Consider the following 19,704-nt stretch of genomic DNA (forward strand, 5'->3'; position numbering starts at 1 on the left):
GAATTAGTCAAACAGCAAGTATAATCTTCTTACTCCAGCCAACATGCCATCTCTGTCTGCAAGAAATCAGCATCCTTGACCCCAATTAACCCAAGCTTAGCGTGGGCCACATATACTTCAATATGACAACCAGCCAAGAACAACTAAGCAATTATTCTACACCCACCAAACCGATCATTTCAAAGCGGATTATTTAAAACAATCAAAAAAATGAAAAAGTGTAAAAGGAGAGGAGGCCATCAAGAATATTCTGACCACTGGAGTCAAAACAACAAGTGAAAGCAACATTTTGGCTGATTCAAAAACAAAAAGGGAAATTAGAAACCACAATACATGATGAAGAAAACAGCCATTGTAGTAATTGCAACTCCATCCAAACTAAATGATGTGACTCTTTCATTATTAATCATTAACATATTAGTAAAATTTTGGAGAAACTCACTGGCAAGTCTGAATAAACCTGAAAAGCTGAAGAGACATGTATTAACTTATAGTGACCCCTGCAGAATCTATTTCTTCATTCTTTTAATATTTTATGTATATTTGTGCAAATCAGCAAAAATGGATAGAGTAAAAAAACACAAAATTGAAAAGGGGGGCTGCTGTTCTTTTAAACCCATTTAATTAGTGCCATCGATACTATAATATCCTCTATATGTCTTTTTTATAACAAACTGAATGTCATCTTTAAATAGGGTGAGTGTAGCAGGTTTAAAATAACAGCATGTGGTGTTATGGCTCATTGTGGAGGATGTTATGACATCTTTAACAAGTGAAATGACAAAGCAACAAGAAAACATTTGAGCAGGTTGCCTGGAGCCCCCGATAAAGAGCGGTGTTATTTCAATGGCTGTTTAGCATAACAGTGAGGACCAGAGTGTGCGTGTTAGCGTGTGTGAGACAGAGTGAGTGTTCATGTGTGTATGCATGCACACATGTTGTCTTTTTCAACTAACTATGGAGGCCCAACCACTTGAGCGGGTGGAGAGGGGAGATGTGTGCCATGCGTGCCCATCTGGGGTTGATAGCGGTGGGGCGGGAGGTTGGGGAGTGTGGGCTGGTTGGCTGGCTGTGTGGATGGATGTGTGTAAGTGCATGTAGGAGCTGAGTCTCTGAGGACATGGGCCATGCTAGTAGATGTACAAAGGAAGATTATTTGACTCTGAATTACGCCACTTGGCATAATGTGACAAAAACAACTTGACAGGAAGGATAAGTTTCATTTCGGTTCAGGCGCAGAGAGAGAGAGAGCAAGAAAAGAGGTGGAAAAACAAGAAAGGAAAATGGAGAAATGGAATGAGAGGGTAGGAAAGACAAGGCAGATGGGATCTTTTCCTTGTTTGCATTCGAGGAAATGAACGCAAATGCAAAATGCAGATGGAAAAGAAGCGACACAATCTCATTCCAAGCGAATGAACAAAGAAACGAACACAGGATCTTTTCAGACACCCTCCAGGAGGGGAGAAAGAAGTAAAGTAAAACCAGGACAAGCTAGCATACAGCAGCAGATTCAAGCAGCCTTTTTGTAGGGCACTCGAAAAACCAGTGCTCATATGTTTCAAGCATCTCATAGTAAGACTACTGATCCCGGGTCAGTGAAAGTCAGCGATGAACCATGATCAGGATTCTTACTTGAATTGTTCACATATGATACGAGGAGTCATATTCACAAAGCTTTACAGAGCGGGAGTGCTGTTTTCAGATCAGTTTGTCCTGAGTTTGCAAGGAGCGACTTCAAGCAAACGGACAGGAAATTTGATCCCAGATCGGCGCTCCCATTCTGGCTTTCTTTCTGAATATAAACACAAGTCTTTAGCCACACAATGCAAACACACCTCTCCAACAACACACACTTAACAAACTGGTCTACAGACAGCACAAAAGGATTATAACCAACATGATGGCCCTGGCCATCTCTTAAGACTTGTTCTCCATTGTGTGCCCTCCCCTTCAGTGTTACTTATTCAACTCCTCTTTCTTTCCTTTTCTCTAAGCCTTTATAACAATAAGCTCAAGGTTTGGAGGGCTTCTCTCTATTTGGATCTCCTTAGTGGGAGATTTACTCCGGAAATAGGGCAGTTGCCTTTGTAACACCCCCCGCCCCAGCTAAAATGAACAAAACAATATCCATCACACTCTGATGGTTTTAGCATGTCCAATTTGTTTGGTTTCCATAGAAGCCTTAAGAGGGCATGCATTATTTTTTCCTCACATTTTCATGATCTTGACATAACAAAAGTTGCTTTCTCTGAGACAATGAGAAAAAAGGGACATTGTTATGGCATTATTTATTTTTTAAACTCCAAACGAAGAAAATGTGTAAATAAACTTTACTTAAAAGAATTTGAAAAAATATCTCTCACATCATATGTACACTACCATTTAAAAGTTTGGTCTGTAAGATTTTTTTTTCATATTAAAGAAGTCTTATGCTCACCAGCTCTGCATTTGTTACATCAAAAAAATTGTAAATAAAATATTATTTTATTTTTTAAATATTTTACATACATTTTAAAATGTAATTTATTCCTGTGATGCAAAGCTGAATTTTTTTCAGTAGCCATTACTCTAATATCAGAATCAGAATCAGAATCAGAATGAGCTTTATTGGCAGGTATGTTTACACATACGAGGAATTTGTTTTCGTGACAGAAGCTAATAATACAAATCATTCTAATATGCTGATTTTTTGCTCAAGAAACATTTTTCTTATTATTAATGTTGAAAGCAGGTACATTATAAACATTTATAGACAATATAAATGTCTGTACTGTCTCATTTGATAAATTTATTGCATCCTTTCTGAATAAAATGTTTCTCTTTTTTGCCTTTTTCTTACTGACCCCAAACTTTTGAACAGAAGTATATGTTGAGATCTTAGAGGGGGGGGGAAATATGTCGAGATCTACTCTACTCATCTTTGAACCGCAAGATAGTCTTAACAAGTAGAACCTTTAATCAAAGGTCTGTAATAACTTTCATAATATAGCTACGTCTATGTAGTCATCTGTAGATTCTCAGTTTCTATCTTTGATTGCAGTGTGTTGTAGGTAGCTTGAACTACTTAAGCTCACATCTGCATGCCCCTTTGTGTGAGAACACATCTTAAGATAATCCTCCTCCAGAATTTTCCACTAGAAATAACGAGCAGAGCAAAGGGAATATTACAGCCAGAACATTCAGGTTAAGCCAGAGAAAGCAGTGCAAGAGATAAAGTTATAATCAAAGGGTAAAAGACAAAGAAATTAAGTGAGAAAGAGAGAGAAGCAGATCTCAAAATGTGACTTATCCCTCCTAGCTGGCTGTTATGTCACATTTTGGAGGGCCTCCCCCTTCACAGAGGGAGAAGACAGCCATTACTTACATCAAACAACCTTTCTATATACATCTCCTCATTGACCTTGTCGCGCAAGACATCCTGAGAGTGGCGAACGAAAGTCACATAGCTGTCGGCAACATCCATCCCAGGTTTCTGTAGATGAAGGAAAGAAAGAGAGAAAGAAAGAAAGAGAGAAAGAAAGAAAGAAAGAGAGAAAGAAAGAAAGAAAGAGAGAAAGAAAGAAAGAAAGAAAGAAAGAAAGAAAGAAAGAAAGAAAGAAAAAGAAAGAAAGAGAAAGATGTTTTACTGGTTAATGTTATTTAAATATTAGCATGCAACTCAGCTCAAACCCAAACTTTTTAAGCCCAAACCTTGTGAGAGGCCTATATAGGCAGCATCCAAAACATCATGAAGCCTGTTAGACCGATTCAGAACAATCTAGACTCAACTAACTACAACAGCTTTTTAATTACACTTAAGAATTTTCAGTATTGATTAAAATATGTTTTATAATCAACTCTCACTGCAATCTTGGATATGTGTTAAATGATGTCAATGCATTAAAATAAATAAATAAATAAATAGTTTACCCAAAAATGAAATTGTTGTCCAAGATGTAGATGAGTTTTGGGGAAATTTAGCATTATATCACTTTCTCACCAATGGATCCTATACAGTGAACGGGTGCCGTCAGAATGATAGTCAAAAATGCTGATAAAAACATCGCAATAATCCACAAGTAATACAGTCCATAACGTCCTGTAAAGTGAAAAGCTGAATGTTTGCAATGAACCAATCCATCAAGATGATTTTAACTTCAAAGCTAAAATATGAGTCATCTGTCCATAATATTGCTTTCTCCAATAAGAAAAAAAACAAAAAAAAAAACAGGAGAAATATGCACATATAAAGCACCGTTTACAAGCAAAAACAGTTCTAAACATATATACTGGCGAATTTTGATGTGAGAGGACAATAGGGGATGTACTTCTTCACTGGATAAAGCGTTATTATGGATTATGAACTGATATTTTGGCCAGAAGTAAATAATATGTTATTTAAATCACATCTCACAAGACAGTAATTGATGGACTGGAGTCATGTGGATTATTGTGATGTTTTTATCAGCTGTTTGGACTCTCATTCTGATGGCACCCATTCACTGCAGAGGATCCATTAACAAACAAGTAATGTACTGTTAAATTTTTTCATATATGTTTTGTTGAAAAATCTAAATCATCTTCAGGTACATCTTGGATGGCCTTGCAGGGCAAGAAAATCAAAGAAAAGCAAATGTTCATTTTTGGGAGAACTGTTTCTTTAAAATACTATCAGCAGCTCACTAGGTTTTATAATGGAGAATGCAGTCACATTTACCACTGTTCCGTAAGTAATTTCAACAGGAATTTTTGCGATCTGGAATTTCAAATGAAAACGAAAGATTTTACATCGGGATTAAGTTGGTCATGCAATTTTGCCACATTGTCAACCAGAAAACTATATGGTTTGAAAATGACTTCTGTGTGAGCTGTGCTTCATACATTGCTACACTACTGCTACACTAATTTCGCTTCCTGCACTGTTCTGAAATCTGTATTGTCATGCCAATCTAATGCTCATGATGATTTTGCTTTGTACAGTAGCAAATCTACTATCTACGGTCAAATTATATTTCATCTGACAAGCAGACAAAAAAGTGTTTTCTTTCTCATTTTCTTAGACGTCTAATAGTCAAAACCTGAGGTGTGCAAAATGAGCTGTCATTGTCAAAGTCTGAACAGACCAGCAGGAGAACAATGTTCTTTGATTAATATGATTCTATTCAACAAAACAGCAAGTGAAAAATCAACCCAGAGTAAATCTTCTGGGGTGTTCTGCCCCCTGCTCGGCCTCAGAGGAGAATTAAACACTTCCTTTGCCAGCAGGCATATGAAGGTCATCAGAATTGGTAATTGTCAGATGCTGTAAATTGAACTTACTTCACACATCTATGGGTCCTTTCAAAGGGTGCAAATAAGCAAGTTTGTCAGATATAATTTTATTTTGTGTATTAAGCAAACAATTACCATGGAAACATAAGATTTGCTAACCCTCAGATCATCAGCAGAACGATAACGATAGAGAGAAAGACAGCGAGAGGATGCTTCCGGCATTCATTGACAGGGTTTTAATTTAAAAGGCCTCGCATCGTGACCAAATGTGTTGGCAGTTGAAGCAAACTCACTGATGTGATTCTGAATGCAATGAGTTGGACCCAGCGGCATCTTCACAACAGGCTTTTGTTGCACAACACACACATCACACTGTCTGCTGCAGAGGGGAGAGTTTCACAGAGACGACTCTCTCCCACATACATATGAATGGCCATTTGGGGCTAAGAGATGGCCATCTGCACAGCAGGCTATAGTAATTATTAGCCGTATCTTAAAGCTGTTACAAATCTTCTGAAAACAAAGTGTAACTTACTATTAATGAATTATCCAAACTAATATGCTTATACTACTGAGGTTTCATGTCCACAAGAGACAAAAGTAAGAAACATAAGTTGATTTATCCACCTTATTTTTCCCATAAGAGCGGATGTGGCCAGTTGTAAATTTTATGTGCAAGGCTTCCAGTCTTATCCACTTCCAGCTATTTTTAGCTGTACAAAACAGCATTTTTTCCTGTATGATATTGCTAACTCTTATGTCTCACCATCTTATTTTAACGTATTATCTTAATTATGTACACACTGCTTTGTAGTGCAAATAGTTTTACCATTTACTGCACTTTGTTATTCTTCTCGCTATTTCCCTACAGCAGCTAATAAACTGGAAGTCTTGCACATTCACAGAAAATTGCTTACTTTCACATTGAAAAATAAGGTTTGACTGTTTGACTGATAAATCAAAAGAGCATCAGTAAAGAATCCTGTTGTCACTTACAGGTACGTCCACATATTTTGAAGCAGCTTTTACCTACAAATAAAAGGGACATGAAAATCAAAATTAAAATAATCCTTTAAATATAAGTATTTTACTTATACAATACTGCAAAGTGAAAGATAACATCTTTAGAAGTTTGATCATTTTTAATATAAGAATAAATGGAAATAATGCATTTAGAGTGAAAACATCTTGTGCTAAAGTAAAAGATTTTTTATTAAAATTGTCTAAGTTTGTTAATAAATAAAGCCACTGTTTGTTCTTACTGTAAATGACAGGAAGGAGGAAAAAAGTGTGCCTTCATCATAACGTGACAACTTTGCCAGAACACTCTCTAGGATCACAACAAACTGTAAGACAAAAATAAAGAATAAAAAATAGAACATATTGCCTTTTTAAAAATGCAAAATTCTCATAATTGATCATTATTTTCATGCTATGAATTTCAAGAGATTTAATAATGAACAGAAAACAAAAAAACAGTATGATTTATAAAATTAATGTTTGTTTTTATGGTTTCACACATCTTTTTTAATAAAGCAATTGTATGTAGATATCAAAACATAATTTAGGAATATTGTTTTCTTTAAATACTACCTTTGCCACGACTAAAGTAATCATTTCTTTCACCGTCTCCTCAATGAGATCGTCTATTTGCGAATGGTATTGTCTCTGGAAAAGAAAAACATAATGAGCAGAAATTGCAACAAGTTTTCTTGAGCTGTTTGGTGGTTTTCACCTGGGATAATCTGTGCAAACTCAATCCCTTTGTCTCCATTTACCCCATATTAAATATGTCTGGGTAATTAATTCAGTTCAGATCATTACCTGTCTCAAGATGCTACGGATATGAGATGTCTCACTTCTAGCACATGTATATTCAGAAGCAGCTATCACATATGGTAATATAATCAAAACAATTTAAGTGTCACAGGACTGGGGGAAACTGCGAGAATTGCTAATTATACCTTTGGGACATAAAGGTGAGAATTCAATTGAATTGTTAGCCACACTTACCCATTCTCTAACAAACTTTCACAAGATTGAGAAAAGGGATGAAAAGAAAGATACAGCAGACAAGGTGACAGTGACAATTAGAGAGCAACAGAGAGAAAAAGAAAACATCTCTTTCCAGCACAGAGTCAAATTAAATTAAAATTCAGAAACAATGGAAAATTGCCATGCTGGTGAATCATTCAGATCTACAGCAGCAAATGCATTTAAATGATATATTTGCAATAATAGCGAATATGTGCGTATATACATTTTAAAAACAATGTTCAATTCATATATACCTGCTTGTATATATTATAGACTGGTGCATATGATGAATACATGCAATTCAAAACACTTCAGAATAATGGATTTTACAATGTAAATTGATAGTCAAGTTAAGATGTATGCAGATCAGCACATTATGAGGGTGTTGTACTAGAAAAACAGTGGCAGAGAAAGTGCATGTTTGCAATGATAAGAAAGATAGAGAACATGAGAAGTGTATAAGGATGTAAGTTAGAACAGAAAGATACATTTGTCAGTGTTGTCTACCTCTTGGCTGAGCTCCATGGCACATAGTTTGGCCGATTGGGCCTTGGCATCCACCATGACGTTGAACATCGTGCATATGGACTGAGGGACACGGAAGTCTGTAGTGCGTGGACTCTTCTGCAGCTTCACCTCAAAGGCTGCTCTTGTTCTGAAACAACACAAGGGACATCGAATTCTGATTGGTTGCTTTGGTCATTTAGAATGGTGTAAGATTATCAAAAAGTCAGGAAACAAGACAAAATATATGTGACTATTTTAGAGTTTCTGTGTTCAGAAACAATGTTAGTTCACTTTCACAGTTTACTCACCCCCACTCATCCAAGATGTTCATGTCTTTCTTTTTTCAGTCGAAAAGAAATGAAGGTTTTTAAAGAAAACATTCGAGGATGTTTCTGAGGAATAAGGGTCTTATGTAGCGAAATGATCTGTCATTTTCTAAAAAAATATGTGGGAAAAAAATATACTTTTAAAGTACAAATGCTCATCTTGCACTAGCTCGACCCTCATGCATTACATAGTCACGTTGGAAAGGTCTCGTGTGACATAGGCAGAAGTACCGACCCAGTGTTTACAAAGCCAACGTGCAAAGAAAGTCAAACACCCTTTACAGAAAAAAGTTAAAACAAAGATGTCAGATAATTTTGAAGTTGGAGAAGAAAATGAAATGGGAGTTTTGGCCCTACCCTACATTTTTGAACCGAAGTACATAGAGGAAGAACTAACCATACGTGACCTTTCCAAAGTGATTACGTAATGCGTGAAGTCACGCATCGCAGAGCTAGTGCAAGACGAGCATCATAATGAAAAGCATATAAAAAGTATGGTTTAAAAGTATATAAACTGTTTTTTATTTTTTCTATTTTTTTGAAAATGGCAGATAGTAGATAGGACTCTTATTCCTAGGATGGGATTGTGTAGAGCCCTTTGAAGCTGCACTGAAACTGTGAATTTGGACCTTCAACCCAGTGGCCACCATTGAAGTTGGCCATCATGGAGAAAAAATCCTGGAATGTTTTCTTCAAAAACCTTACCCCCTTTTCAATGGAAGAAAGAAAGACATGAAGATCTTGGATGACATGGGGGTGAGTAAATTATGAAATTTCCATTCTGGAAGTGAACTAATCCTTTAAACTCTCATTAGCAACTGGCATTCTAAGTACATAGTAGATATATAGGCTAAATATATATTTGGTGAGATGACTGAGATGCAGCAAAGGATCTAAATAAATACATAAACAAAACACACAAATTAGTGTTTTATTTTCCACATTTTTAGCAAAATAAAACTTCTTTGTGTAGATTGGAAGAGGAAAAGGAGTGGATTAATTTACTTGTTAAGCCAGATCGACTGAATCGGCAAATTACCATGACATTACCTACAACAGTTTCTTAAAGCACTTCAAATCACGTCTTCACTCACAGCAAGAATGACAAAGAGTTTATTACGACTTAAGAGTGACTGGAAGAATGCAGCTAAGAAGACGTCCTGCTTGACATCCTCAAAACAAGTAAAAGGATTACAAATGTGGGCCTGCATACTGAAAATCAGACAGCCCTTTTTCTGTTATTCAAATGGAAAAGCCAGCAGATTTGAGAAAAATGACTTCACTGCTTATATATATTGTTTATTAAAGTGTACTTAAGTGAAATTACTACTAAGAGAGGATGTAATGTGGTGTCATGATAATAATATTAAAATAACAATAAACAAAATGCTGCTTAAAACAGTTTTGGACAATGTTTTCAAGTCTCACCTTTTTACACAGGACTCGATCATGTCACTGGACATGAGTTTGAGTCGGGTCTCCAAGTGCTTGGCAAACTCTTCTTCTGGCCAGTGCAGGTCTTTGATGAATGTCTGCAATGCATCCAGCTTCCAAAACAAGTCTTCTGATGTTCCTGATCCATTACTGCCAACACCAAGACATGTGCAAAGGAGACAGTCAGAGATATACATTAAGTTATTTTAATCAAAGCTGTTTATCAGGAAGGGAAAGCTCCAAGGTCAGGAAGTAGGAAGGTCAAAGGGCAGGGGGGTGGGGGGTTAAAGAAGACAAAACCTGTTTCAAGTCCACACCCCAGGGAGACACATTTGGTTTAGTTATTTTTACCACTTCCCAATCCTTTCAGAGGTGCTCTGATGACTTCAGATGAACCTCATTGGTGATTGTTCCATGGAAAAAATAAATTGTGAATCCTAAAACTAAATGATAACCAGTCATGACTGGTTGTTTGAGTACAGGAAAGATAAAACATGCACAATGATGTCAAAGGAGAATTTCAAGATCACAAGTAAAGGCTGTATGTGTATGAAGTGGCAGGAGAAGCTACAGTCCCAGACTTTCAACTGATCTGACTAAAGGCATAGATCTGTTTGGATAGAGCCAATTTTAAAGCCACATGGAATCATCTGAAGTGAATGAAGAATGGATCATAGAAGAAAACAAAGACTGACTCTCACTCCATTCCTTACAGCCTGAGTATGAGCACTCAAACAGCCAGCATCCCAAGGCATCTTCAGTGGAAACATATTTTTGGATCAACTAAATCAATGAGAACTTCACACTGAAGCCAGATTTAGTTAGAAGACTCTGTAGGAGCTTTCACACTTGATTCATTTATACTCAATTCTGCTAAAATGGGGTCTCAGACTCAACAGATACAGCAGTAGGATATATATTTCTACACATCCTTCTACTTCTGTATGTGAGTGTCTGTTGATAAATAAAAAAGTAAAATAAATTTAAAAAAGACTGATAACCAACAATCAATAATTGTATCAATATTTTATTTATTTATTTAGACAGTATATTCAATTCAATTCAATATATAATCTTTGCACAATTATATATTATGAATTGATTTATATATATATTTTTTTACTTTGTTTATTTTTATCCTTTGATAAAAAACGTTTTACGATTTTTTTCTATATATATTCAAAGACTCTCAATTAATATGGATTAATAGAAAAATACTATAATATTTTTTAATTCAGTTTTTCAGATGAAAATGAAGAATTAGAAAAATAGGAGTTTTGAACAACACTGTATAACACAACATTTTGCAATTCAAATGAATAGATATATAAATAAATAAATAAATAAATAAATAAATAAATAAAAGGATACTCTATTAAAACCCAATTAGACCTCAAACAAGAATGTTAAGCCATCGTGTGAAAAACACCAAAATGACTGTTGTGAGAAACAATGCAGTTTGGGTTTCTCACACAACCAGTCATTTTAAAGTCTTATATTTGGTTTCAACTGAAAGCAGATGCCTGTTTCTCTGAAGCTTGTATATCACTTCAGAGCATTGTCTGTCACACTGTAGATGAGGGAAACAGGACAGGAGCAAAAGTGGGATGGAGGTGATCTTCCTCAGTATTCCCATCCTGACACCCTATATCCTAAAACAGGCTACAGCTGGAGTGCTACTACTCTAGGAACCATTACATATCAAATACAGCAAGAGGAAAGAGAAAGGACAACTGTATTCTGCTCTATTCTAATAGAAAAAGGGAAAGGAGGAAGATGTTGGAAAGATACAAGATGTTAAAGCAGCATTACTTATTCATGATCAGAAACCAAGAGCATCTAACCATTTGACTATGATATTGTGAATAATTTTGCTAAAGGTGAAGTGTGTAATTTCTGTGCTACTTGTGGCATCAAACAAAACTGCAATATTTTTGTTTTAGTGGCTAAAATGAACAACATTGGCTCAGCCAATGGCATGAGTTTAGGACAGGGCTGAACAAAGACTTCTGAAATTGCATTTATGTTGGCTTGACATTTATGTGTCCACACAGAAAACATTAGAACCAGCCATCCAAAATACCCTGGCAATCAAGCAGCAATATTTAACAGTGTTAAACCACTTCAGACTTATGAAGAGTCTAACCAACATTTAACAAATTGTCCTAACAAATGTTCCCTTCAAGTTATTTTTGTGATTCTGTTTGGTGCCACTAGTGCAGAAGTATGACACACTTTAGCTTTAATATTTAGCTAGCAAAACATATATATTTTATAGTGTATTATTTGTATCTTCCAACCCTTCAACATGCGTAGGGCTTTTTGGGATAAAAATTGTCTATGGGCTGCTTCCATAATGTGGCCTTAGCCTGAAACATAACATAACTGAAATTTATAAAGCTTGAAATAATTTAAGCTTAAGTCTGACATGCCAAGACAGATACTAAAATTTTGAGGTGGTGTCATCTAGTTTTGGCAACCTTTGGTGTTTACCCACTATTACACCTTAGAGATGGAATATTTACACCGAGTCTCACTCAGCATGCATAATTATGTCTGTGTGTGCATGCGTAATTTTTTTTCCAACACATGCAGCGCGTAAGGTATTTCACTCTCATCTGGAAAGTGGTAATATGCTAAGGTTTGGAGCTCCAGTTTTTAATTATCATGTCTGAATATAAGCTAAAATTCCCTTGGCGCACCTCTGTCAACTCCCTAAATTACAAATTCTTAATTCATAGGCAATGTTTATGTAGAAAATTTTCACAAGTGTAAAGAAAGTAGCTGATTCTGCATGTATAGTTTTAAGAACTATTTGGAAATTAGATTTTATTACTATTATAATGTTATATTCATGTGAGTCAAGATGTAATGCTTCATTACTACTTTTTTTTATTTTGGTTTTGTGTGCATATTTTGAAATTTGTACTTTGTCAAGCTACAAGCTACTCAAACTTTAATTAAGATGCTCTAAAATAAGCCTTTTTTAAACTGGTTGTTACACAAGCTCTTAAAAAAGAAGCTAACTTCACTGACATAATATTGATTTTAAACCCAAAAGATAAAAATAAAAGAATCTCCAACTTACCAATCTTCTCCTAAGACTAAAATCAGTTAATTAAAATTGTAAATATATAACACACTATCATATGATCCAATAAGAAAAAAAAAGGTACTCTAAAAATATTTAATATTTACCTAAAAACAAACAAACAGCATATGTTTATCTAAAGCAGAATGTGTGTTTATCTAAAGCATCTGTTTGTGTTTATTGCCCTTTACGTGCATTATGACACCTGACAGTGATACTAAACATAGTAAATCAACAACAGATTGTGTTAAGCGCCAAAAAAAAAATTAATTTAGTTATGAAATTCTGATCGGAAACGCATAGAAATGTTCTGGCACTATTTGCCTCAACAATATATATATATAATGTAAAATGTTCTGATATTCCATAATATCATTTTAGAAATTCTGAAGTCCTTAACTGCAAAGACTTTCCATATGAAAACTTATACGTACAATTGATCTGGGGTGAATTCGAATTGGAATTTAGTATAAAAATAAAGACAATATGTTCATGCTAAGGCCACGCATGCATGTATTAGAATCGAGAACTCAGTACACACTCAGTATCAGATAAACCCGGTATCCAGTTGGGGGTGGAAAAGCTAGGCATTTGCATTGATTGCAGATTAACTGACACTGGTAGATTTGGTACTTTAGGCATTTGTAGATTCACATTTGGTAGGTTGACACTGGGCAGATTACTTGTTAAACTCCTGTGGAAAAGGAAAAAAAAAAAAACAGAAAAAAGAATGCAGTGATGTAGATGCACAGAAGAAATTATGGGTGATACAGAAACAGCATAATGTACAGTATGTTTAGAGCACAAGATGAAGAATTAATTCAGAGATATGATGGTGTTGTAGAGATGAGAAGTGCACATGGGAAGGAGTGAATCACATCATCACCACTTTGGCTCTGGGTTTTACTGAATTGCAGATTGTTGATTCAATTAGCATTAACATTCCTACAGTCACACACTTTGTCTTCCAGTATGTTGTTTTGTCGAGTGATTCCAAGTTATTCTGATGACTGGTATATTTGGGAATCATGTAAGATTGTTTTTCAAGTTCAACAAGCAGGGCTGGTTTGGACTGTAAGAAAATTAGGGCTAGTTAACGAAGAAAAAAAACTCAATCTTGAAAAAATTAGTTTTAAGCTGTTAAAAACAAATAGACGTGCTAATAAAGATTCAGGAAAACAAAAAGACACAAAACACACTTGTGTTGGAATCCGTTTAGCTGTTTTTGAACACGAGAAGACTACGGAAGGCCGTAGTCATGCATTTTTATTTCTATAACAGTACTGAATTAACATCTTCATAATAAACGTTTAAAATGAAAAAGTGTTTTGCTTACTTGACGGGTTCCCAAGACTCTCGTTCAAATCCTCTGTGTATGGACTGAGCTATGGAGGACTCCATTAGATCCACATACCTCACCACCAGAGGGGCAAACAGGTCTTGCAGGTGCTTATGAAACTTCCCATTACACAGATTATCTGAAACAGTGAAAACGAAAAGTGGGAAAGAGAGAGAACAGAATGAATGATTGCTGACATCTAGTAGTAACAGCAGAAAATGTGTGACTAAGCAAATCTGAAAAATGAAGGTGGCAAAACATTAAAGTGTTATGGCACTTTCAACAGGATACATGCTGTAGTAAGGCCTGCCAATTTTTGTTCATTTCAGGAGATAGTAGTAAACAAAACAAAAAATAAAATAAAATAAAATAAAACAGCAAAAAAGTCCCAAGTAGTCAGTGGTAAACTTTCTCATATATATTTTTTAAATGATTTCTTTGGGATCCAGTGACACTGAAGTGAAGAGAATTGAAGACTGAAGATAGTCTACTGTATTGGTGGAAACATGCATTTTTTAGCATGTAATGACTAGGCATAGTAGTCATAGCATCTCTATTTCTCTCACTTCGCTCTCTCACTATCTCTCTTGTTGTACTCAAGGTCGATCAATCGCAGTAGGTGCCATGTTTGTTTGCTTCCCTGATTGCTCTGTTCCAATTAGCCACTTGAGCGGCGGTGGTTGTACACTTGGCTGTGTTTGTCCGCGAGCAAGTGGCCAGGGCAGTGGGGTCTCCCAGGCTCCTCTGTTTTAGACCTCATTAGCAGCATGAATAGCTTCTGCTTTAGCGCCTGCCTGGTGTTAAGGCTGTTTCATGCCTAACTCAGTGCTACAGGCACAGGATGATAGTGACCTTCCATGCTGAATGTCCTGTTCCACAGATGCAGCGCACGCTGTAGGCTGTCGCTCGATGCGGTTTGCTTGTGTTTGTGTTTATGCGAGTGTGCTTGTGTGTGAGTAGGCCAGAGGGAGGTGATATGTGTCTCTGTGTTGTAGCGAGGATTAATATGTGTGTGGGTTTATGGGGAACTACATGGTGCTAGATTGGGGAACTAGATGAAACTAGATTGTGTTAACAATGTAAAAGATCTTACATTTATGTTATAAAATCAGCAAAGGTTGTGCAGCAAAAAGACACATGACATGAAGGCAGATGTTTTCAGAATTACACTAAAAGGCTTTTTAATTGCTAAAAGTATTTAAAGCATCAATCAGATGACAGAAGGCATGTTTATGTTTATAATTTAGAGCCCTTAAAAATAAGATGGTCCTTAAAGATAAGACAGTCTTCCTCAACTGGAATGCTGAAAAACTGACCATGTATAAAATACCTTTGCTTCCTTCTTTACAAGAGATTATTAAGAATAATCCCATTTTTTAAATTTAAGATATTAATTGTAAGACATAATCTCTCAAAGAAGACGGGGAGAAGAGACAGAAGAACAAAAATAAACAAATACAAACAAAAAGCAAGCTAACAAACAAATAAATGCCAAGCATGTGAATGTAAGGGGGAAAAATATTCAAAAATAAAATACAAATTAAATATACCTTAAAAAGGAAAAGGCTGTTAAATAGTTTATTTTATACACAGTACACACTCTTGCTTTCTCAAGCTCTAGCTCTCCCAGAAGAAAAAGCAATCCAATATCAAGAATAGGTTACCAGACAACAACCTGTCAAGCTGTGCAAAGAATGCCACTAGGATAATTAGTCAACTGCAGCCCACGGCAGTGTGGCTTTAGCACCATGGACAGCACCCCATTGACTTCAGTTCATTAGAGACGTGATAAGGCCTTGAGCAAACTCTTTACATTCAATGTATTGGTACGACCCCCTGCAGAGTTCGCTATTTGGCCCTTTATTCTTCTATATTGTCTCTTAAAGCTCCGCTTTGTTGTAATTTGTAACCTATTGCAAGCATGCAACATCACAAATATGCAATTATAGACTGTAGATATGACAATTTCCTATTTAATTAATTTCATTTATTCATTTATGATGACCATGATTATTCTCTCTCTCTCTCTCTCTCTCTCTATATATATATATATATATATATATATATATATATATATATATATATATATATATATATATATATATATATATATATATATATATATATATATATATATATATATATATATATATATATATATTAATTAAAATAAATTCTTGAACTTTTGAAAGAATGTTTCTGACAGTAAATGAGACACAAGCGAAAAGACCTTGAAAAGCTTTTCAATCGAAAAGACCTTGTGTTTAAATTACAATATTCATTTAATATGGCATAAAATATGTGGACCTGTCCAGAAAAGATCATTGCAAATACTCACAGTCAATGCGCAGGAAGTCATTGAGCAGCTGAAAGAGAGGGAAGCTGTCCCAGCTGTCTGGTGGTTGGACCTCCAGTGCCGCGTCCATGTCCACAGCATATAGAGACAGAAACGTCTCAGCATGTTCAACCATCAGGTCTGACCACCAAGCAAATGCCTGCGGTGAGAGAAAGAGAAACAGAGGCAACACAAGAGCCAGAAAAAAAGGGGGAAATGAAAGCAAAAATAAAATTAGCCTTGTAATATAAAGACATACACTCAAGTTTAGTCCTTTCTCTTATATGTAAGGGCGTGACAGTCCACAGATCTATAAAAATTACACTGAAACAGTTTTGAGATGAAATGTAATTTTCATCTTTGTGTCTGTGGAGTATCATGAGCTTATCTCATGCATTAAAACTCTCATGCTACTCCCTCTTCTAAAAAGCACAGCTAATGTCTAATTCACATACATTGATTTATATTTAAAGTATATCCTTTATTTACTTTCCATTTTGCAGATGTGAAGTCCATGCACAGGAATTTAAGCCTTTGTAACAAACAAATTCCCAGCATGCAGCAGCAGCATTGATTAGCAGCACAATCTCAGTACTCATTAGCATTATTTCTCAGTTCAAAACAAAATAATTTTAAATACACTGCTAAATATAAAAGTTCTTTAGAGGCGTTGTTGGTTCCATGAAGACCTTTAACCTCCATGAAACATTTCCACTGCACAAAATGTTCTTTATAATAAAAAAAGTTCAGAAAGGTTCTTTGGGGAACCTAAAAAGGTTCTTTCTATTGCATTCATTTTTAAGAGTGCAATTATGTCTTCTGTATATGAGATTCCTCTGCTGCTGATCAAACCGCGCTGCTGTGTGTAACACATCTGGCCTGTAGATATGCATCAAGCGTGTTAGACAAATGAAAAGTTAATGTAGATCATGGCTACCTCTCCTTTAAAAAGGCATGCTGTTGTCACTGACCACTCAAACAAATTTTCATACCAGTATTTTTGAGACCAGTTTGTTTTCTTGCAACATCTCTCCCAAAAAACACAGATAAGTGCATTTGTTACACAGTTTTATATTTGTAGTCAGAGCTGGTAAGTGAAGCTAGCAGACCAAACCAAGCTGAAAGACACAAAACAGAGGAGAGTCTGGATATTATTGGGGTTGTGCAAGGGTGAAAATGAGACCAGTCTCATTTTCATTGAGGTTTTTTGGGGTGTCTGCTTCCGCAGTTGAAGCACTGTCCCCTTGTGCTTGTGAAAACAAGCAACTTGCTCAATGCTCCACAGCGACAGCTGACCAGGGGAAAGATGGGGTGTCCAGGCAGAGATGGGGATGACGAAATTAGGGGGAAAAGGTGGGAACCCTCCATCCATGGTGCAGGGGCTGCGACATGCACACGGAGGGGGACTCTATGGTCTACATACCTCTTTACCCTGTCCAACGTTTTCCAGCCAACAAACAAGTCATGAAAAACAGTGAGAGTTACGTGAGATTTTCTTCGCTCTGTGTTTTGGTTTGAGTACTTGATAATCATAATTTCTTTTGCATTAAAGGACTTTAAATTGCAATTGGAAAACAATGTGAAATCAGTTAAGAATGATTGATAATGATCTTGATCAAAAGGAAGCAAACAAACACAAGAAATTATGTTTAATAATTAAATAATTCTTGTGCTTAAGACAGTTCAGTAAGCTTGTAAAGATTCTAGGTTTTGACGTGCAATTGTCACTGATGGTGTAAAAATTACATGATATACATGTATGTCCATCAGTTTACCAGATTTATTCAATTATTTTCTGCATGTACATGATGCACATTTACATTTGAACATGCAGTTTTAGGGGCATGATAAATGACTGGACTATGTAAAATACCATAAACAATCCCATGCACTTTAGTGGACATATTTATTTAAAATGGTTTTATGTGCTTAAAGGGATAAGCCACCCAAAAATGAATAATTCTGGTGAGTAAAGTATGACTATGTTGTTCCAAACCTGTAGCCGTTTCTGTATATAATTAGAGTCAGTGTGGTCCCAACCAACATTGGAACCCACTGATTTTCATTAACAAACAGACAAAAAAAGACATAATTCAAAATATCCTCTTTGTGTCCTTAATGAATTTTGGGTGAACTATTCCTTTAATGGTTTAACAAACCTGGCACTAGAAGTGTAAATGGAATTTACATAAAAAAATAAAATAAAAACAAAACAGAGTAACAGACTTGAAATAAACTGAAATGAAGATAAACAATTTAGCACAACTGTAGTAATTTTGTCCATTGACTATGATGCCTTCAAACTGGAATGTACTCAGTCAATGTGACAGTAATTTCAGTTCAGTTAATTCTATCATCTATCTATCTATCTATCTATCTATCTATCTATCTATCTATCTATCTATCTATCTATCTATCTATCTATCTATCTATCTATCTATCTATCTAGTTCTGAATGTAACTCTTTAATTAACTTAGAATGAGCTGAACTGAAATTAAATAAATCCACCCTGCAGATGCCAGACTCCTGATTTGCTATGCCCATGTAAAGCCTCTTCCAGGGCAGGCCAGATCATGAGACATGGCATGCAAGAGCAGAGTATGCCACTGATGACATCAAAAAATTAAACAGAAAATTTTAAAAATACTGTACCGCCTGACCTCCCGTACTTGGGTGTGTAGCCTGCGGAGCACATAATTTAAAAACACAAACACACACATATATTCTCCTTTTGTCTGTGGGATGATGACGGCTGCTCTAATGGGGAATGTTACCTAAATAGTGCTAGCAGCCATTGAAGACCCTTTTTTATTTTATTTTATTTTATTTTATTTTGTTATTATTATTGAAAACATTTTAAGTTGTTCTGAGGTCTTATTATAGATCTGGATTGTTTGTTTTCACATAACTATGCCCCTGACATATTTCTTTTCATCCTTGTATATTTAAGCATCTCTACCACATAATGTCTGGCACACTCACCTCTGCATGATGTTCTTCATTCTGCTGGAGCACCTCTATGACCAGCTCGGCCAGACGGAGCGTGTCCTCAAGCTTTTTGGCAGGTGTGACTAAGCGCCCTACATTTTCTGAGGCACAAAGGTACAACAGTTAATACAGACATACAAATATTCGCACACAGAAAACACTGGACTTTCCTCAGCCTGTCTGGTGCTAAAGTAAACTGCATTTTACTTCATGTGATTTTATACTTAATATGTACTGTCTGCAAAGCAGAAAAATCTATTGTGTTTTAACAACGAATTAAATAGCATTTAATTTAAATCCTTTTCCGAGGACTCACTTCTATCTGCTATGAATACATTTTTTTTTTTTAATGACAATTAAAATTACAGAGTAGGTAAGAGATGGGTAGAGTTCAGA

General features: G+C 35.7%; 1 protein-coding gene across 39 annotated transcripts in view; it reads right to left on the minus strand.

Annotated features, from left to right (window-relative positions):
* Positions 1-19,704, minus strand: part of LOC109088730 (calcium-dependent secretion activator 1) — a 99,301-nt gene that overhangs the window by 9,168 nt on the left and 70,429 nt on the right. For 10 of the 39 annotated variants that reach the window (XM_042734291.1, XM_042734289.1, XM_042734288.1 and 7 more), the window contains 13 exons: positions 19,303-19,409; positions 18,973-19,002; positions 17,743-17,751; positions 16,323-16,479; positions 13,982-14,123; positions 13,187-13,339; positions 9,549-9,704; positions 7,795-7,942; positions 7,264-7,278; positions 6,844-6,918; positions 6,513-6,596; positions 6,247-6,279; positions 3,365-3,472 (listed from right to left, as the gene is read on the minus strand). In XM_042734291.1, the coding sequence (XP_042590225.1) occupies positions 3,365-3,472; positions 6,247-6,279; positions 6,513-6,596; positions 6,844-6,918; positions 7,264-7,278; positions 7,795-7,942; positions 9,549-9,704; positions 13,187-13,339; positions 13,982-14,123; positions 16,323-16,479; positions 17,743-17,751; positions 18,973-19,002; positions 19,303-19,409 (1,217 nt within the window). The remainder of the gene's footprint in view (positions 1-3,364; positions 3,473-6,246; positions 6,280-6,512; positions 6,597-6,843; positions 6,919-7,263; positions 7,279-7,794; positions 7,943-9,548; positions 9,705-13,186; positions 13,340-13,981; positions 14,124-16,322; positions 16,480-17,742; positions 17,752-18,972; positions 19,003-19,302; positions 19,410-19,704) is intronic. The other 29 variants (XM_042734293.1, XM_042734308.1, XM_042734326.1 and 26 more) reach the window with 12 other exon arrangements.

The sequence above is a fragment of the Cyprinus carpio genome, chromosome B11 (assembly GCF_018340385.1).
Source record: "Cyprinus carpio isolate SPL01 chromosome B11, ASM1834038v1, whole genome shotgun sequence".
In the NCBI taxonomy this organism is placed as follows: domain Eukaryota; kingdom Metazoa; phylum Chordata; class Actinopteri; order Cypriniformes; family Cyprinidae; genus Cyprinus; species Cyprinus carpio.